The 16,011-nt window shown below is 37.6% G+C and overlaps 1 protein-coding gene across 2 annotated transcripts; it reads left to right on the forward strand.

The window, feature by feature from the left end:
• Positions 1-449: 449 nt before the first annotated feature.
• On the forward strand, positions 450-13,875 carry LOC108604826 (Kv channel-interacting protein 1). 2 transcript variants are annotated; one of them, XM_017994438.1, is made up of 7 exons: positions 450-577; positions 1,004-1,399; positions 11,171-11,642; positions 12,529-12,598; positions 12,834-12,904; positions 12,963-13,157; positions 13,513-13,875. In XM_017994438.1, exons 3-7 carry the CDS (start codon positions 11,487-11,489, stop codon positions 13,639-13,641), a joined length of 621 nt encoding a protein of 206 aa, XP_017849927.1. In that variant the 5' UTR covers positions 450-577; positions 1,004-1,399; positions 11,171-11,486; the 3' UTR covers positions 13,642-13,875. The 2 variants fall into 2 exon arrangements, with proteins under 2 accessions (XP_017849927.1, XP_017849928.1); XM_017994439.1 differs by having other exon boundaries at positions 503-521.
• Positions 13,876-16,011: the final 2,136 nt, after the last annotated feature.

The raw sequence follows: 16,011 nt of genomic DNA on the forward strand, positions 1-16,011 counted from the left end.
TGCTGCCAGACTGAGTGACTCGCAACCTGAGTTGAGAGCACGGCGAATTGGGTGTGGGTTGGAGGAGCTAGCTCCCTCTACAGTGGGTCAAATCGTCTAGATTTTTAAGCAAAATAAGTTTACCCAAGTATTTTTACATATTAATTAAAATTTAAATTTATTTACTTGACAGCTCATTTGAAAAAATAAATATTTACCAAATATTTACTCCCGTTGCAGCTGAGTATCAATTCGCTCTGCTTTTGGTGTTTACTTTCGCCGCAAGTGGCGCCCGCACTGCCAGAAGCTCTGCTTAGTCAAATTTCGGCAAACAGAACCTGGCACGACGACCCAAGCGAAGCCAGCCGATGTGGAGTCGAGTCGAGACGCTGACGTCGCAGCTGCGGCCGCTGTACGAAGTCTGGTTTGTTGCCACAGAGCAAGGACTTGTAATCAGTTGTGTATAGGACACTCGCTAGCGCGGGTCGAACGTTTTATTAGGCGAAAAGCTTGCGGGTGAATCTGACGCCAAACGGTTAACGGTAACTGGGGCTGCTTGGCGGCAAAGCTGCGCGGTTTCTATCCACTCTTATTTATGGTATATTGCTGCCTGGCTGCTCTGCTGCTTATTTTATTGTTGTTTGCTGATTTGTAGATTGTTGCTCTTGTTGTTGTTGTTATCGCTGCTGCGGCTGGCATAACATTGCTAAATTTCTTATTGAATATATTTAAAGCAACGGTGCAGATGTGAAAAATTTTCCAGCTACAGCTGCTGCTGGTGCTGCCACGCTGCTGCTGCTGACTGCGCAGCTGCTGCTGCCGACAGTTGTCGACTGCGCTGTTGCTGTGTCCGAGATAAAGGATATGCCCGGATCTAAAAGATACAGCTTTTTTTTTTTCTTTTTTGTACTTGTGCAGGCTGCTTGCTTGGCTTTCTGCTTTCTCGCTCTGCTTGCAACAACAACAACAACAACAACAACGACAACAGCAACAGTAACAAAATCAACATTACCAACAACAACAGCAACAACTAACGAAAAAAACAGAAGAAAAAAATGACAATGTGTGTGCGTGCGTATTGAGAGTGAAGTGAGTGACAAGTTGGCGGAGAAAAAGTAAAGTGAAAAGTAAAAGTAGTTGCCACACAGTAAAACAAAAATGCGCTCAAACTATGCGAATATATTAATAAGCAAAAGTCATTACCAAATTAAAAAGAAGCACGCAAAACTTGCCTAAGTAGGCAAAAGTCAAAGCATTTGGGTGGAACAAACTAGAGGAGCGCGCGGGAGAGCAAGTCAAGTGGCCAGCTAAGGGTTTTGGATTGGATTGTGGGCTGCTGGCATGTTTTAAGGTTAACTCGTCTATTGTCCTCGTCATCGTCATCGCCCAGCGTCAGCGTCAGCCGCCAAAGGCATCGAAGGTAAATATATGCTTAGCAGTGGCAGGCCAAACAAACTAACCTACAAAGTAAACAAAAGCGTAACGCTCGCTACAAATGCAAATTTATCACCTCCACACACACACACACACAAAGACACATACACACGCACACACACCCATACGCACAAGCTTGAACTATAAACAACAACTCATTTAAGCAAAGCAAGTTACCATAAAAAATAAAGAAAACCAATGAGCAAACGAACACGAATATAAAACTGAAACAAAAGTGAAACAAACACACACACACTGACACACACACGCGCGCACGCATTATCCTCACAAGAGAATTTGTAAAAAGAATTTAATCGCATGCGATTTATTTAACTAGGCGCCAAAGTCACACACACACAAACCAACACACATCCATACACGCATACACACTTACTCTTGTACATGAGCAGCCAAACACAAAACACCTGCCGCTTACACTATGTGCTTTATATTTGCGCACACATGCTAAAATAAAAACCCGAAACTTGCAGCAAATGCATAATGTATAGATTCTATTTAAACTTGATTACATTTTTAATGCTAAGCTGCAAAGTTTTCGACTTTAAGTGCATTAACAGTTTATCGTATACATTTTGCAGCTTAGTGTGTAGTTAAGCTTTAAAGTTCAAAGCTGATGCATGACTGCAAACTCACTAAATAATTTGCTTGCATATAGATAAATATTGTTCGTGCAGCCAAGTCATAAACATTTAAATGCCAATAGACTTGCAAGTTCAAAAATATAACACAACATGTTTGACGCTCTAAGCAAATTGTAACCGAGTTATTCAACTCAATTAATTATTTTATTAATTTTGATAAGTGTACTTAGTTTCAAATTACAGGTGCGTTAAATAGTTCACTTGTCAAAGCTTTCTCGCTGCTGATGATAAACACAACACACAATATTTTTTTACCTTTTGAGACTGTCAGTTGTCACTGTAATTTATTAAGTAATGTGTGAGTAAGAGGCTCAATGTCATGTATGCATGTTTATTTATATAAAGCTTGACGTTATTTGTTCAGCTTTTAAGTGTGTTGGGCTGGGGTCGGTAACTAACGGTAACAAAAGCATACAAACTTGGCCTAGGATGCTGCACAATGGCGCTGGCGACAACATGGAAAATAAAAAACACTTAGCGCAAAACTAAGCGACAATTGTTGTTGTTGTTGTTGTTGTTGTTGATTCTGTGGAGTCTCTAAAAATAGCATCAAGGTGCGCTCTACTTTTATGCATATACACACACACAGACGCACACACACATACGCATCTACGCCTATGTTAAACGCCGACGCAAAAAGGGCCTGCCCGCCTCCGAGCGCACGCCTGCAGTGAAAAATAAACTGCAATTGGAAAATGCTAAAAATAAATGCAGAGAGAGTTCACAGCTAAAAATACAAAAGCTGCTCAATATGCAAATAAAGGCACTGTGGGGTGCTTTTCATAACAAAAGTATGACTTTTAATTAAAATTCTTTTTAGTCGCGTTATGCAAAGTCTATTTGCCAGTTTGTTTGCAAATATTTTTGTCAATCCTTAGTAAATCATCAGTTGATTGCATAAAAATTTATTAGTGTATATAATAAATATTGATTTATATGCATAAGTCAGCTTACTGACTTTCTAGGTTCTATTGTTGCAATTTCTAAAGAAACAAAGTTTGGCATTGAGCAAAGACTTCAGGCTCAATTGAGCTATTGTTTGATTATTTATTTAACGTCGACTCTGAGCAGTCAATGCTGTAAGAAAAATGTTATTAAATTGTATAAATATTTAAAATGAATTAAGTATTTAATAATTAAGTATTTTTTGCTTCACAATAATTCAGATTGAATAACAAGTATTTTACTGCATTATTATTATAAATAAAACTAAGCTAAGTCTTACTCTCTGAGTTTGACTTTCAACTTCATATAAATTGCGCATACGCCTTGATGTACAGTTGAAAATCGCAGCATTAAAGACTGATTGAGGCCTCGCTGCTGAGATTTAGCAAAGACATTTTGATTGCCACTCGCAAGCCCACACACACACACACACACATGCAGACTCACAATTACAAGCGAACAAGCAATTAACAAGCAGCGAAACGAACAAGTTGAGAGCGCAAAAACTGAAAAATGTGGCAACGCTGTGGCATACATTCAACATACAACAACGAGTGGCACTTACAAGCATTAATTACTGTGCCGGGAGCTGCGAAGAGGCCAGACCGCCTTGTCGAGCAGTCGATTTAGCACAAAACCAAAAGCAAAAAATTATATTGCATACTTTTTTGGGCAATATAGAATTTTTTCCATTTTATATGCTATATATGCATGAGAGCTGGTGTGTGTGTGTGCCTTGAGTGTTTTCCTTTTATTGCCACTGTTGCTTTGCTGTTGCCGTTACTTTATACGCTGTTTCTATAACAGATTGTTCTTGTTTTCGTGCTCACAGTTAGCTGCAAAAGTTTTTATACAATTTTTCGCCAGGCACAAAAAATACATAACAAAGTGCTCAAAGCTAAAAATATACAAAGTCTAAAAATGCAGAGCACAAAAACGATTTTTGCAAGCTCTATATAAATCCAGTAGATTTTACAGCTCAGCTTAATTAAAGCAAAATAGCAACAGTGACAAGAATTATCCACAAAACTGAAGTGCAGCAGTTTGTTTGTAGACCACAAATATTTCATGAGCCACCCACTCAAGTCAATCTAAAAACACACATGACCAGGCCTCACTTATTGTGTGCTGGCAGCTTCAAGTATGGTCAACTGTATCAAATTGTGGTTACAGTTTGAGCTGTAGATGAGTGCCCACTTAGACTGTGCAATTGATTCCATTAATTTTGTCCGACAAAAATTGCAATCAAGATTTGAGTTTGACAGGAAAAATTAAAGCAAAACATTTGTAGCAATGCAGTGCAGTATGCAAAAAGAAAACTTAAAATTCAAAGCAACAAAAAACTTGGCGCTGCATTTCCTTGAGCAAAAGTTTTAGTAACTCCCACAATGGACGACTTACTGTTGGCTTGGCGCACTGGCCAAGCGACTAAAAACTGACTTCATTGTCGGCGGCCAAGTCAAACTAACAAACTGCCAAAATAGTTGGCGGTCTCCCCAGCTACTACTCACACCCCCTCCACCCCATGCATACCCAAAAAATTCATTTATATGAATGTACTTGTAGAAACTGTGCGAAATGCTTAACAATAAAACGCCATTGAAAGTCGCCCAGTTGGCGTCACGCACACACACACACACACTCCAACACTAACACACACACATGCACATAGGAAAAGCCGCCCGCTAGTTTTTATGGCTCCAGCACTTCCGGTTCGGCGATACGCGCCAAGTTTTAGACAATAATTTTCTTTATCGGCCAACAGCGCAAAAGGCGAAACGCAAATGTTTAGCTATTTTTCTATATATATGCATAAATATTGCCCAGTTAGAAAATTTTGGGGTAGTAAGTTTAGCCAGTGCAATCATTTTTGGCCAAGTTATAAATAAGCGCGAACGCCAACCGCAAATGCTGACTGTATAAAAAGTAACATTATTTTTCTTCTTTGTTGTTGTATTTGCGTTAATTTATGAGCTGGCATAAATTATTTCCATCACAATAACAGCAAAAAATATATTTAAGTGGAATCAAAGTTGTTGTATTATTTGCGCAATCAATTAATAATTAAAATGGCAGTTTAACTTTTTGCCGATTACTTATAATTTGCATTTCAAAAAAATGCATTCATATGCAAAAACAATTATTTACACTCAATATGCCAATGCACAACACATTCTTTTAATAAAATTAAGCAATTGATGCAATTGCCAATTTCTCAGAAATGATGCAGTGTCAATGCTGAAGTGTAAAATTCTCTGAATTTCTGAGCAGAAGTTGCAAATATATTCGAATAAATTTTGCATCTTTCTGGGAATTTGGAATTGCATTTTCATTAATCTACGTGCCAAAGCTGATAACCTTCAACAATTTGACAAAATTTTAGTATAAGTTATGAGCAGATAGCAATGAAAGAAATAGCAATAACATTAGCATAAGTAAACATAAACAGGAAAAATAAATAAGACAATTTTGCAGACGACCGCGCAGATAATTTTAAATTTACTTTAAATTCTGAATTTATTGTTATTTTGAAATATTGTGCTTCAGATTTAATAGTTTATGCTAAATTAAATAGCTAAAATAAGTAATTGAAATTTAATTAGGTTTCGCCCTAAAGAAAAACTTACCGAAAGTAAAATTCTTTACACTTTTACTATTTTTAGCCAAAATAAATTATAGATCAATATTCTAATATTAGAATTCAAACTATTATGGCTTGTGGATTGCTATTTGCGCATGCCGGAAGTACTTTGGTTAACACGGATGCAGTAGCGTGACTGTTTATTGCTTTGCGAAATGAAAAATTAATTCTATGAGCGCCACGTTGACAAATATAAAGTTTTATTTTTGCCTGGCAAATGCAGCTGATGTACACCAGTGGGATCCATTTGGCATTTGGAATAGGAGCAATGGGTGCGCTTTGTTGATTTACGATTAAGCTACAATTACTTTGCTCTGACGGCAGTCCAAATTGCTTTTGGGCACAATATTTAACTAAAAAATTATTGCAAATGGAGGCAGACTAGCACTAGCCGCCCACATGAGCGCAAGGACATGAGCACACGCGCACAGACACTGCGACACACGCACACACGAAGAGAGACTGCTTTGAGCATACTCTGGGGAATCATTTGTTATTGTTTCTTGGCTTATCTTAAAGCTCCACTGGGGTAATATACTGTGAGCATAGCAGCTGGCAAGTATGCTTTTAAATTATCACTATGCTGTCAGTTTTTTCATTAGCAAACTAAGCACACACGCGCTCTCAGAAAGAGAGGGAGAGAGAGAGAGAGACTGAGAGAGAGTGAGCGCGCACGCACATGCAAACGAACAAAAAGTTTATGCAATGCTTTTGAATTGTTCCAAGTTTTCCATCAACAATTTTTGCCTGATTTCCCCAGCGAGCCCGTGCAGCGAATGCCTAATTGCAAAACAAAACTGAAAGTTCAACCATCATAGCATATATTGCACATACGCCATGCTGTGCAGCCTGTGTGCTCGCTTGTATAATTGAATCGACAAATGCAACACACTGATCACTCCTTGTGAACAAGTCAATTTATAATAACTAATGGCTTCCGTTTTCCTTGCCATATTTACGGAGGACATCTATAGGCCATTTAAACTATCAGCGCTGGCTGGCGTCCAACGGCGCGCGCTTATAGAGCTGTTGCCAACTTTTGTTGAGCTTCGCCACAAGCCTTAATAATGCGTCAAATTGTCACGCGGCTGACGCAAAACCAAATTGCATTTTGCAGCAAAACAAGTCAGCGCCGATTGCAATCAGCAATCTGATTTTTAATTTGTCAATTTATATGCATTCAACGATAAATAAAGAAGTTATATGTATATGATATATTTAAATGCGCTGTCAGCTTTATAAAATTTGAGTGGGCGTGTGCTACATTTGATGACGCACAAGTTTAAGCTGAATTATTTAAAAGATTATAAGTAATTTGAATGCTAAATTACTTATGCATAGTTAAGTTTTATATAGAACATTACTCATGTAATCACATGCTGCATTATAAATCAATTAACATTTATCACAGCACTAAAGTGAGTTGCCGAGCAACAATGATGCCATTATGGCAAATTCACAATCAAATCCCCCACAGACGCAAATCAGCACGAAATAACAACAACAACAACAACAAAAGCAGCAGCAACATCTGCACACAAGCACATCATCAATAGCTCAAACATTAACATAGATACACAGGCCTCAACCTGAGGCCACAAGCGGCAAAGCTGCAACATGCTACATGTGGCAAATGGAAAGTGCAAAGTGCAAGTGCGAGCGAAATGGTAAGCGGCAAGTTCGAGAGCAAGAGTTTATAGCCCACAGTGTCACATTATAATGCAGTTGCATGCAACGACCATTTCCAATTCAATTTTCGATTTGACTGCAAATTATGCAGCTCTCACATGCTGTCACGAAATTTGAGCTTGATTATTTTGTCGTTCCGCTTGCTCACACACTCAAGTCAAGAGCTTTACTCATGCGCTTAACAGATTGAAAACTGTTTGCAGTTTGCTATTTTTGGCCAGGTCATATATCATTTGTCGCGCATCTGACTTGGCTCCAAAAACCAAAAATTCAAGCACTAGAGCGCAAAAAAATGTGAATAATTGGCGTTGATTTATTGTTTCTGTGGTCGCAGCAAGATTTTCGGGTCGACCTTGTGGGTGTTGCTGCCAAGCTTGCCAAGAATTCAATTGTGTAATTGTGATGCCCGCCGCGCAAGCTTGCACGCAAACACGAAATAGTCAATTTGAGTTTACCCAAGCATACAGGTACATATACGTATACGCAATTTAATAATATCTACAACACACAAGTGTGGTTTTGCTTGTGGTTGCGTGTTGGCCGCTGTCCGCTTATCTAAGTGGGGATAGTAGTGGCGGGCGCGTTGTTCTGTCCTCCACTGGGCACTCCCCACGCGTCACTGCTCCACTGTCTCGAGTCCTGAGCAAATGGACGGAAAGCAGCGTGAAATTACAAAAGTCTAGAGATATGAGCAAGTGCACTGTGGATTTGTTTTATGTATTGACTTGTAAGATTTGCTAGCAATGTCTTGAGTAAAGAATGCTTTGCTATAATTAAATTTTTAGTCTCTGCAGCCCACTGTGCCTTACTAACCAATACATTCTATCATTGTTACTTCAAATTGACTCAAAGGCTTGTAATAATAACAAACAATTTGTGCGCTCTAATGTAATTTTGTTTGGCAATTTTGTTCGGTTACTTGCACCACTGTGTGAAGTATGTGCAGAATGTTTGCGAGAGTGTCTGTAGGTGTGTCGTGAGTTTTTGTTTAGGTTTTTATTCAAGTACGAATCGCATTGCATGACTGCATGCAAGTCGAGTTGAATTGGTAAGCCGCTCCTCAGCAGGCCTTGTCCTTCGTGTGGCTGCTGCTTGCTATTGTCGTTGCCATTTAAAAGTTAAAAAGGACTGACATGCCACAATCCCCACAGAGTCTCCCCACACACTGAGCAACACAATTAGACAAATGAATAAACATGGAATACTTGGCAATGCCTCGACACAATTTGCATATGGCAACAGTTCAGGCGCAGCAGCTAAGCCTTTGAAGTGCATAAATATTTGGCGTCGCCCATTGCCGTTTGGCTAATAAAGATTTGTGCATTAGAGTCGTTTATACTTCTCTGACCTGATTAAATATTTAATTAGCCTTGGCTGCTGAATGTGTGCACAGCAGTATTGAATATTATGCGCTTGCTGGGCGTTCATGTGCCTGCTGGCGGAAGCACATGACGTATACGTGATATTTGACAAACCTGCCACATGCACTCATGCACCCCAGGAATACAAGTAGCTGCCATGGCAGCCAAGCAGGCGGCACCAGCAGCAGCTCAAATGCAATTCAATGTTAAATATATAAACGCCCCACCCGCCCATATTGCAAGTGCAATGAGCTTTGGGGGCGTGTGCCGTGACTTCCGCTGCTTAAACGATATAAAAATGCTGTAAAGTGCAGGCGTTTGCATTTTTAAGCACTTTGCTGTGTGTCTGTGTGTCAGTGTGTGCTGCTGCCTGCTCTTTTGCATTTGCAACAGTCTTTGCTGTTTGGCCAATAGAGTCATGCAATTAGTTGGCCAGGCCAACGATGCTATGACGATGTTATGACCCCAGCTAACGAAGACATTGCAAGCGTTATTATCTACTTAATGGCTTGTCCTTAAACGTCAAGCTATTTATGTTAATAGAGCAGCATTTAGAATATATTATAAGCTGGCGCTGCTGCAACTGATTAAGTGAAATTGGCTACTTTATATTCTTTATTGAGAAATTATCATATTTGAGGAAGTCATGGCTATATGAAAATAAATGTGTATGTATTACTGCTAAATAAACTGCATAGCTGCTTTATACTTAAATGGCAAACTCTTAGTCTTCTATCAAACTTGCTGTCAATAGAGCTGCATATATAATTCATAATCACTCAGGCTCGCCTGCCAATAAGTTGAATTTTCCAAGTGTAACTGCCCCAACTTTCCACAACTATCTATTGACTTGCATTTTATGTCCTCACCCAATATGTCTCTTGGCTTGTGGCAGGTTGAAACGTCAAGCGGTTGCAGCTCGCTACTTCACGATACTCAAACTGAGTGCAAACTGTGTTGCCATTGCCGTTGATGATGAATTATTTATTTATTGGCCCTTTGAAACTTAAGGCGACTGCAGCTCATTTCAATTGCACAAAAAGTTAAATGTTGCAGCATGAAATTTGAGGCTTAGTTCGTTGTCTTTTGTCGCCAAAAGGAAATTAGAGACAGCAAATTGGCCGACTGTGTGAAATATTTACTTGGATTAAAGCTGTCAAAGCTATTTCCGCAAAAGCCTGTGACCTATTTCAAGTCCACTATCTGTTGGCTTAATCAATTCTAACTGAAAAATAGCTGTGACGTCGGAAATGAAAGTGCTATGTACACTTTGTATGTGTGTGTGTGTGTGTGTGAGTGAGCAAATATAATAGAAATAGCAGAGCTGTTTGTCAATAAAAGTTTTTTGTGACTTTGGACAGCGCTATTGCATTTCATCAAGCTAAAAGAGGTCAGCTGTCATTTAAAATTAAATTTACATTTCAAATTTGTTAGTAGCAGCTGCAGTCATTAGCACAAGTTATATTCTAATGTACCAAGAAGTTAAAAAGTTGTTCAATTAAATAACAAAAGCGACACATTTATTCTAATTATACACTTGGCAACAACTAATGTGCTTAGGAGATCACTTTATTAAATTCCTAGGGATGTAAGCTGCCCAAACAGAAAAATGAAGTACACATTGCTGCTTTGTTAGTTGGGGTTTTGATTAACATTAATTCTAGACTTATATAGAATAGTTTGATTAAAATGTGTTTAATAGAATTGTATAAGTATTCAATAGACTACTTTTGAGTCTTACTTTTTGTTTCAAAAACTAATTTGAATTTTATTTTTGTATTGACAAAGCCAAATGGTATGGAAATAAAGAGCTCTGAGGCCGACAATATGAATATTTGTAGACTAGTGTTGTACTCAAATTTATCTTTATCACTCAATTTATCTGCATGCAAAGTGCTCATTAATTTGAGCTATGTTTGCTTTAGCTAAACCAGCTGCTTAGCAGTTGTGGTTGCCATGCAGCAAAATCTTTACGTTCTTGTCAGTTGTAAGGACGATGAGTTGCTGGCTATGTAAAGGCGTGCGCATAACTCGATTGGCTGTGATTTATGGCACGCAATAATAATCATAATTTGCATGTTGCATTCACGCACACAGACTTGCGATGAAAAAAAAATCATTTGAAAGCAAACACGGCGTATACTCAACAGCTTGCTGGTTAGCCTTACTTGCAACAGCAACTGCAACAACAACAACAACAAGTTGCACTTCCGGCAGCTGCAAGTTGGCCTTAACAAGCTGCAATACATATACACAACACCCACACACACACACACACACACACACACACACAGCGCAATCGACAGAGCCGCAACCAACGCCAATGATGAGCTGCGTCCTTGCACCCACTTGGCTCGCTTGGGCGCCCACTTGGCTCGCTTGGCTCCAATGATTTATGTAATGTTTTATATTTTCTGCCAAATGCTCATGTTGCTCTTTCGTCTCCTTGTTTTTTGCAGCGATGCTTAGTTCATTAGCGACTTAGCCAAAAGCACGCACGAGTCAAAGGAAACGCCACAGAAAAAAAAAAAACGCACAGCCACAAAAGCTGCAACCTGAAGCCGAACTAAAGAGTTTCGAAGGACAATTTGGTAGCGCACAGAGCTGATGAGTTGTTTTTAACGAGCGCATAAAATATGGAAACAGAGCACGCTGCGTATTAAAATTAATTTGGGATAAAAAAAGAGCAAGCGAGCGCTTAGCAACAGCAACAGCAGCGTATACCGAACTTAACAGTAGCGTTAACAGTAAGATTAACATTTACATTAACCAGCCATGGCCTCACCACCGGAAAGCCCCATCGAGGAGGTGGTCTACGAGTTGGAACACACACGCGTGCCTAAGCCCATACCGGTGGCTTTGGAGGATCTGTGCCGCCAAACGAAGTTCACCAAGCAGGAAATTCGCGTCATGTACAGAGGATTTAAAACGGTAAGTGGACACAGCAAAAGCAACGCCCTTTACTTAAGCCCCACACGGCTCAGAGATATATATGCATATCTGAAAGTCAGTGGCGTAGCTGCAAGAGGAAATTAACAAGCAAAATTAAACTTAATAACTACCATGTCTGTTTTTTTAGTTTGACTTTAAATTTATCAAAATTATTGCAACGTCAACTTATATAAAAGTTCAAGCAATTTTTGCAACCACAAAATATAAATTGCAGGCTTACGTCTCTTCTTCCTCATATGCCACATAAATTTCTAGCTAAGTTTGTGACACTCAAATATATAAAGCAGCTTTTCCCACTAAAAGCGCAGCATGTATAATAAAAACACGAGGAGCAGTATGTGATTCTTAGAATATGAATATGTGGGAGAATATGTGCATGCAAAAACGCAGCGCTGCCAAAAGCTTACATAAGATATAAAAATTGAATTTTAAGCAGCATTTAGCATTAATTTGGGAAATTGATTTTGCCCCAGCCCGAGCATGAGCAAAAAAACCATAAACGATTTTTTTTTTAAATAACTTTTCTCATTAAAGCTTTTACTATTTATTTTGCAAGCCAAGTGCAGTTGATGGAATTTTAAAAAATATTAAAGAATACATGAAATATGCAAACTGCAGTAAAAACAAGCAAAACTGTCGTTAAGCTTGCTTTGTGCTCTGAATATAAATCCAAGTCCCAAACATAACAGAGCACAGCTGCATTTTAGCTATTAATTAAAGCCACAGCAATTAAAGCTTTAAATGAATTTATCTTTGAAACAAAAAACATCAAAAGTGCCACAAATATTTATTACTGCTACTATTTTGAAACAGATTGCAAAAATAGCGCAGAATATTTTTGTAGAGATTTATTTGTGCATTGCAGGAATGTCCCGAAGGCGTGGTGCACGAGGATTGTTTTAAGGATATTTATGCCAAATTCTTTCCACATGGCAGTAAGTACTTATTCTATATGTATGTGTGTTTGTGTGTGTGTACACAGCTGCTTGTGTGTGTATGCGTACAATTTAATGTGCATTTTTAGTTCTTTTTTTTAGTGGCAGCACTAAAGCCAACTTATCATTTATGAATATGCCACGCATTGTTTTGGTTTGCGCTTTGCTTATTTGCCATTTAGTTTTGAAGCGAGCAAAGAGCACGTCCTCACTACTAAGTCTACTATTTTTGCAGATTCCAGTTTATATGCTCATTATGTGTTCAAAGCCTTCGATGTTAATTGCAATGGCGCCATTAGTTTTCGGGTAACTATCACATAAGCTATCACCAGTTTATATTTTCTATATACGGCTCTATGAATAGGACTTATTAGTCACCTTGTCCACGCTGCTGCGCGGCTCTGTTTATGAGCGATTGCGTTGGACGTTCAAGTTATATGATCTAAATGGCGATGGTCGCATCAGTCGTGGCGAGCTGAGCGAAATCGTTTTGGCCATTCACGAGCTTATGGGCAGAAGACCACATCAGCCAGAGGACGATCGCAAAGCGAGAGATCAGGTGGGTAACATAGACAAACAATTTGATGGCCAAGCAGACGGCTTACGCTGCGTATGAGTAATTATAGCACAGCATGCATGAATTTGCTGTGCGCACACATATCAAGGGAAATGAGTTGGCACTGGCTGAGCGGAAGCTTTGTGTGCGCGTCTACAAGCGGAAACTGCAGCGGAAATTTTATTTAATGGCAAAGACTTTATGGCACATTATTGATAAATGCAACTGAGTTTCGGATTATGGCTGCGCACTGGTCTGCGTGATGCTGATTGACATAAAGCCGAAAGTTATATAAAAATATGAAATGTATGCAGGGTATACTTAATTAAGTACATTTCCGCTTTCAACTTGCTTGCAGGTTGACAGAGTGTTTCGCAAATTGGATTTAAACAATGATGGCATTATAACGATAGAGGAGTTTCTGGAGGCGTGTCTCAAGGACGATTTGGTAACGCGCTCGCTGCAAATGTTCGACACTGACCTTTGATGACAAGCGGACGAGCCGGCCTTACGCGATACCAGAACTATAATACCGCTTATAGATCTATAAATTGCAAAAGCAAATGCTGCAATGAGCTAACACCAGTTAAACAAAAGAAAGGAAAACATATTAGTATTTACAATTAGTTTAGGCAGCTACAAAAAAATATTCATAGCAAATAACAACATTAACATTTATGAGTGTGTAATTGTAAGCAAGTGAATGAATAACAATTAACAAACAAACGTATATACATATATATATATATGTGTAATTTTTTCTAAAAATATTATATGTATTAAATCCTGCCGTCAACAAGTAAATTGGTGTTATACTAACGCATACGCAGTGTATGTCTAAAATTACTTTATTTCACGAATTGAACAAAATAACTAAACACTTAAACTAAACCACCAAAGAGTTAAAATTAATATGGAATTGTGCAACATGCAATGCTTAACAAAAAACAAATAACATAATATGCAATATGAATTACTTTACTCGATTTTAAACCAGTTCAAACAATAACTGAATTTATACACACGTTTTGGAATTGTCTTGCCCACACACAGCTTTAAATCCATGCCATCTAAAATGCATTTCGGTTTTTATGGCACTTTGTTGCAAGATTAAATGAAAATTGCATTTGCATATTTTAAAATGCCGGAGCTACTTTGCGGTCAGTCTATATAAATATGAAAAAAGCGTAATTGAGTTACATTTTATTCATGAAAGTATGGAATACCCTTTAGGAAAAACTAAGTGCAACTCATACTGCAATGAAATAATAAAGAATAATTACTGCTTACAGCATATATCGGTTATATAGCAAAATTAACATACATAACTCTTTGTTCTCATTTCACAATTATCAATCAACTTTGTATGTTTTTTGTATGTCGGAGCTAACAACTATAACCGATATATATTGAAATCATTAATTATGTTCGTTATTAAACGGTAGCCAGCATGCTCTCTAGTTTAATTATGCAAATTGTAACATTTGAAATTTAATTACAAGCCAGCACTTAAATAAAAATAAAATTGATTCATTTTGAAATGCAAACAACCACCGATAAAATAACACTTGACAATTAAATTCATTTTTTTGCTACAATAAATATTGACAGCGTCATTTTTTAATTACATTAGCACATTGAACAATTATTAAAGCATATGCCACACGCATATTAACATACCTATTGATTAAAAGGCAGGGGTAAAGTAATCTATACAAAGCAACTATACAAAGTATAATGAAATGCAGCTGCTATCAGCATATGTCATGTCATATTATAATACGTACATATTTATTTTGGTTTTTAGCATATCAGTAGGCAATGTTTGGTGTAAAGCAGAAAGCGTAAACTTTATGAAAATTGCAATGAACAGTTCTAATAACATTGTACCTACACACATACTAACTACAATACAATTGTTGTTTCAGCAAAAAGTTTTATAGTGAAACGCTTTGCGTTCATTGAATGCCATTGTGCATTGGATTCAAGACAATCAATGTGGTTTGAAATTTCCTCTGCTTAGTTACACACACACTAACATAACTCTCTTTGTGTGTGCGTGTGTGTTTCTTTTCAATACCATTACCATTACCAATACCAATAGCGTATTATTTTATTGCAAACAATATCAGGTTGGTTTCCTTTTTAATAAACTGTTAACCAACATAATGTTCTGTCTTATACGCGTTTGAATGTTTATTACACTTCAAGGATATTCAAAACTTATTGAAACCAATATCAGGTTCAATTACGAACTATACAAATCTATTGGCAATATTAACAAATGCGCTTACTTCAACTTAACTTTAACTGTTAAACGATATGAATGTTAGAGAAATTTGAAAACCACCCTAGAATTTTACATACTTACAGTATGCAATATTTAACCCACACGCCACTGTCCAGCCAAGGGAATGATAAAAAGTTGGTAAACATTAAATTACAATTAACATTAACATTAACATGCATACATAATACATAAATGTCTAACTAAACTATTTAGTAATGAGAGAAAAAGTGAAACGCTTAAAAAATAAACTTATTTAATTACCTAACTCTATGCAAAGGCAAAATATTTGTTATTGATTTTAAGTACTACTACATAAATGTTTAGTATATACAACTAAATGCGTGTAAGTGTCTATGCTACTACCCAAATAGCAATTCAATGTTTAAAAATAAATATAATACAAGCATATATGTCAAGTGATGTTGTAGCTAGCTAACAAAGGTCGAAACCATGTCCCCAACTTAACTTCTTACATGACATACCTACATACAAGTTATGTATTTTTTAGCTACATACTTTTGTATTTAGATTGCATTCGCGTTTAGTTTTAACTTAAATCAAAATGTA

This window comes from Drosophila busckii, chromosome 3R, assembly GCF_011750605.1.
Source record: "Drosophila busckii strain San Diego stock center, stock number 13000-0081.31 chromosome 3R, ASM1175060v1, whole genome shotgun sequence".
In the NCBI taxonomy this organism is placed as follows: Eukaryota; Metazoa; Arthropoda; class Insecta; order Diptera; family Drosophilidae; genus Drosophila; species Drosophila busckii.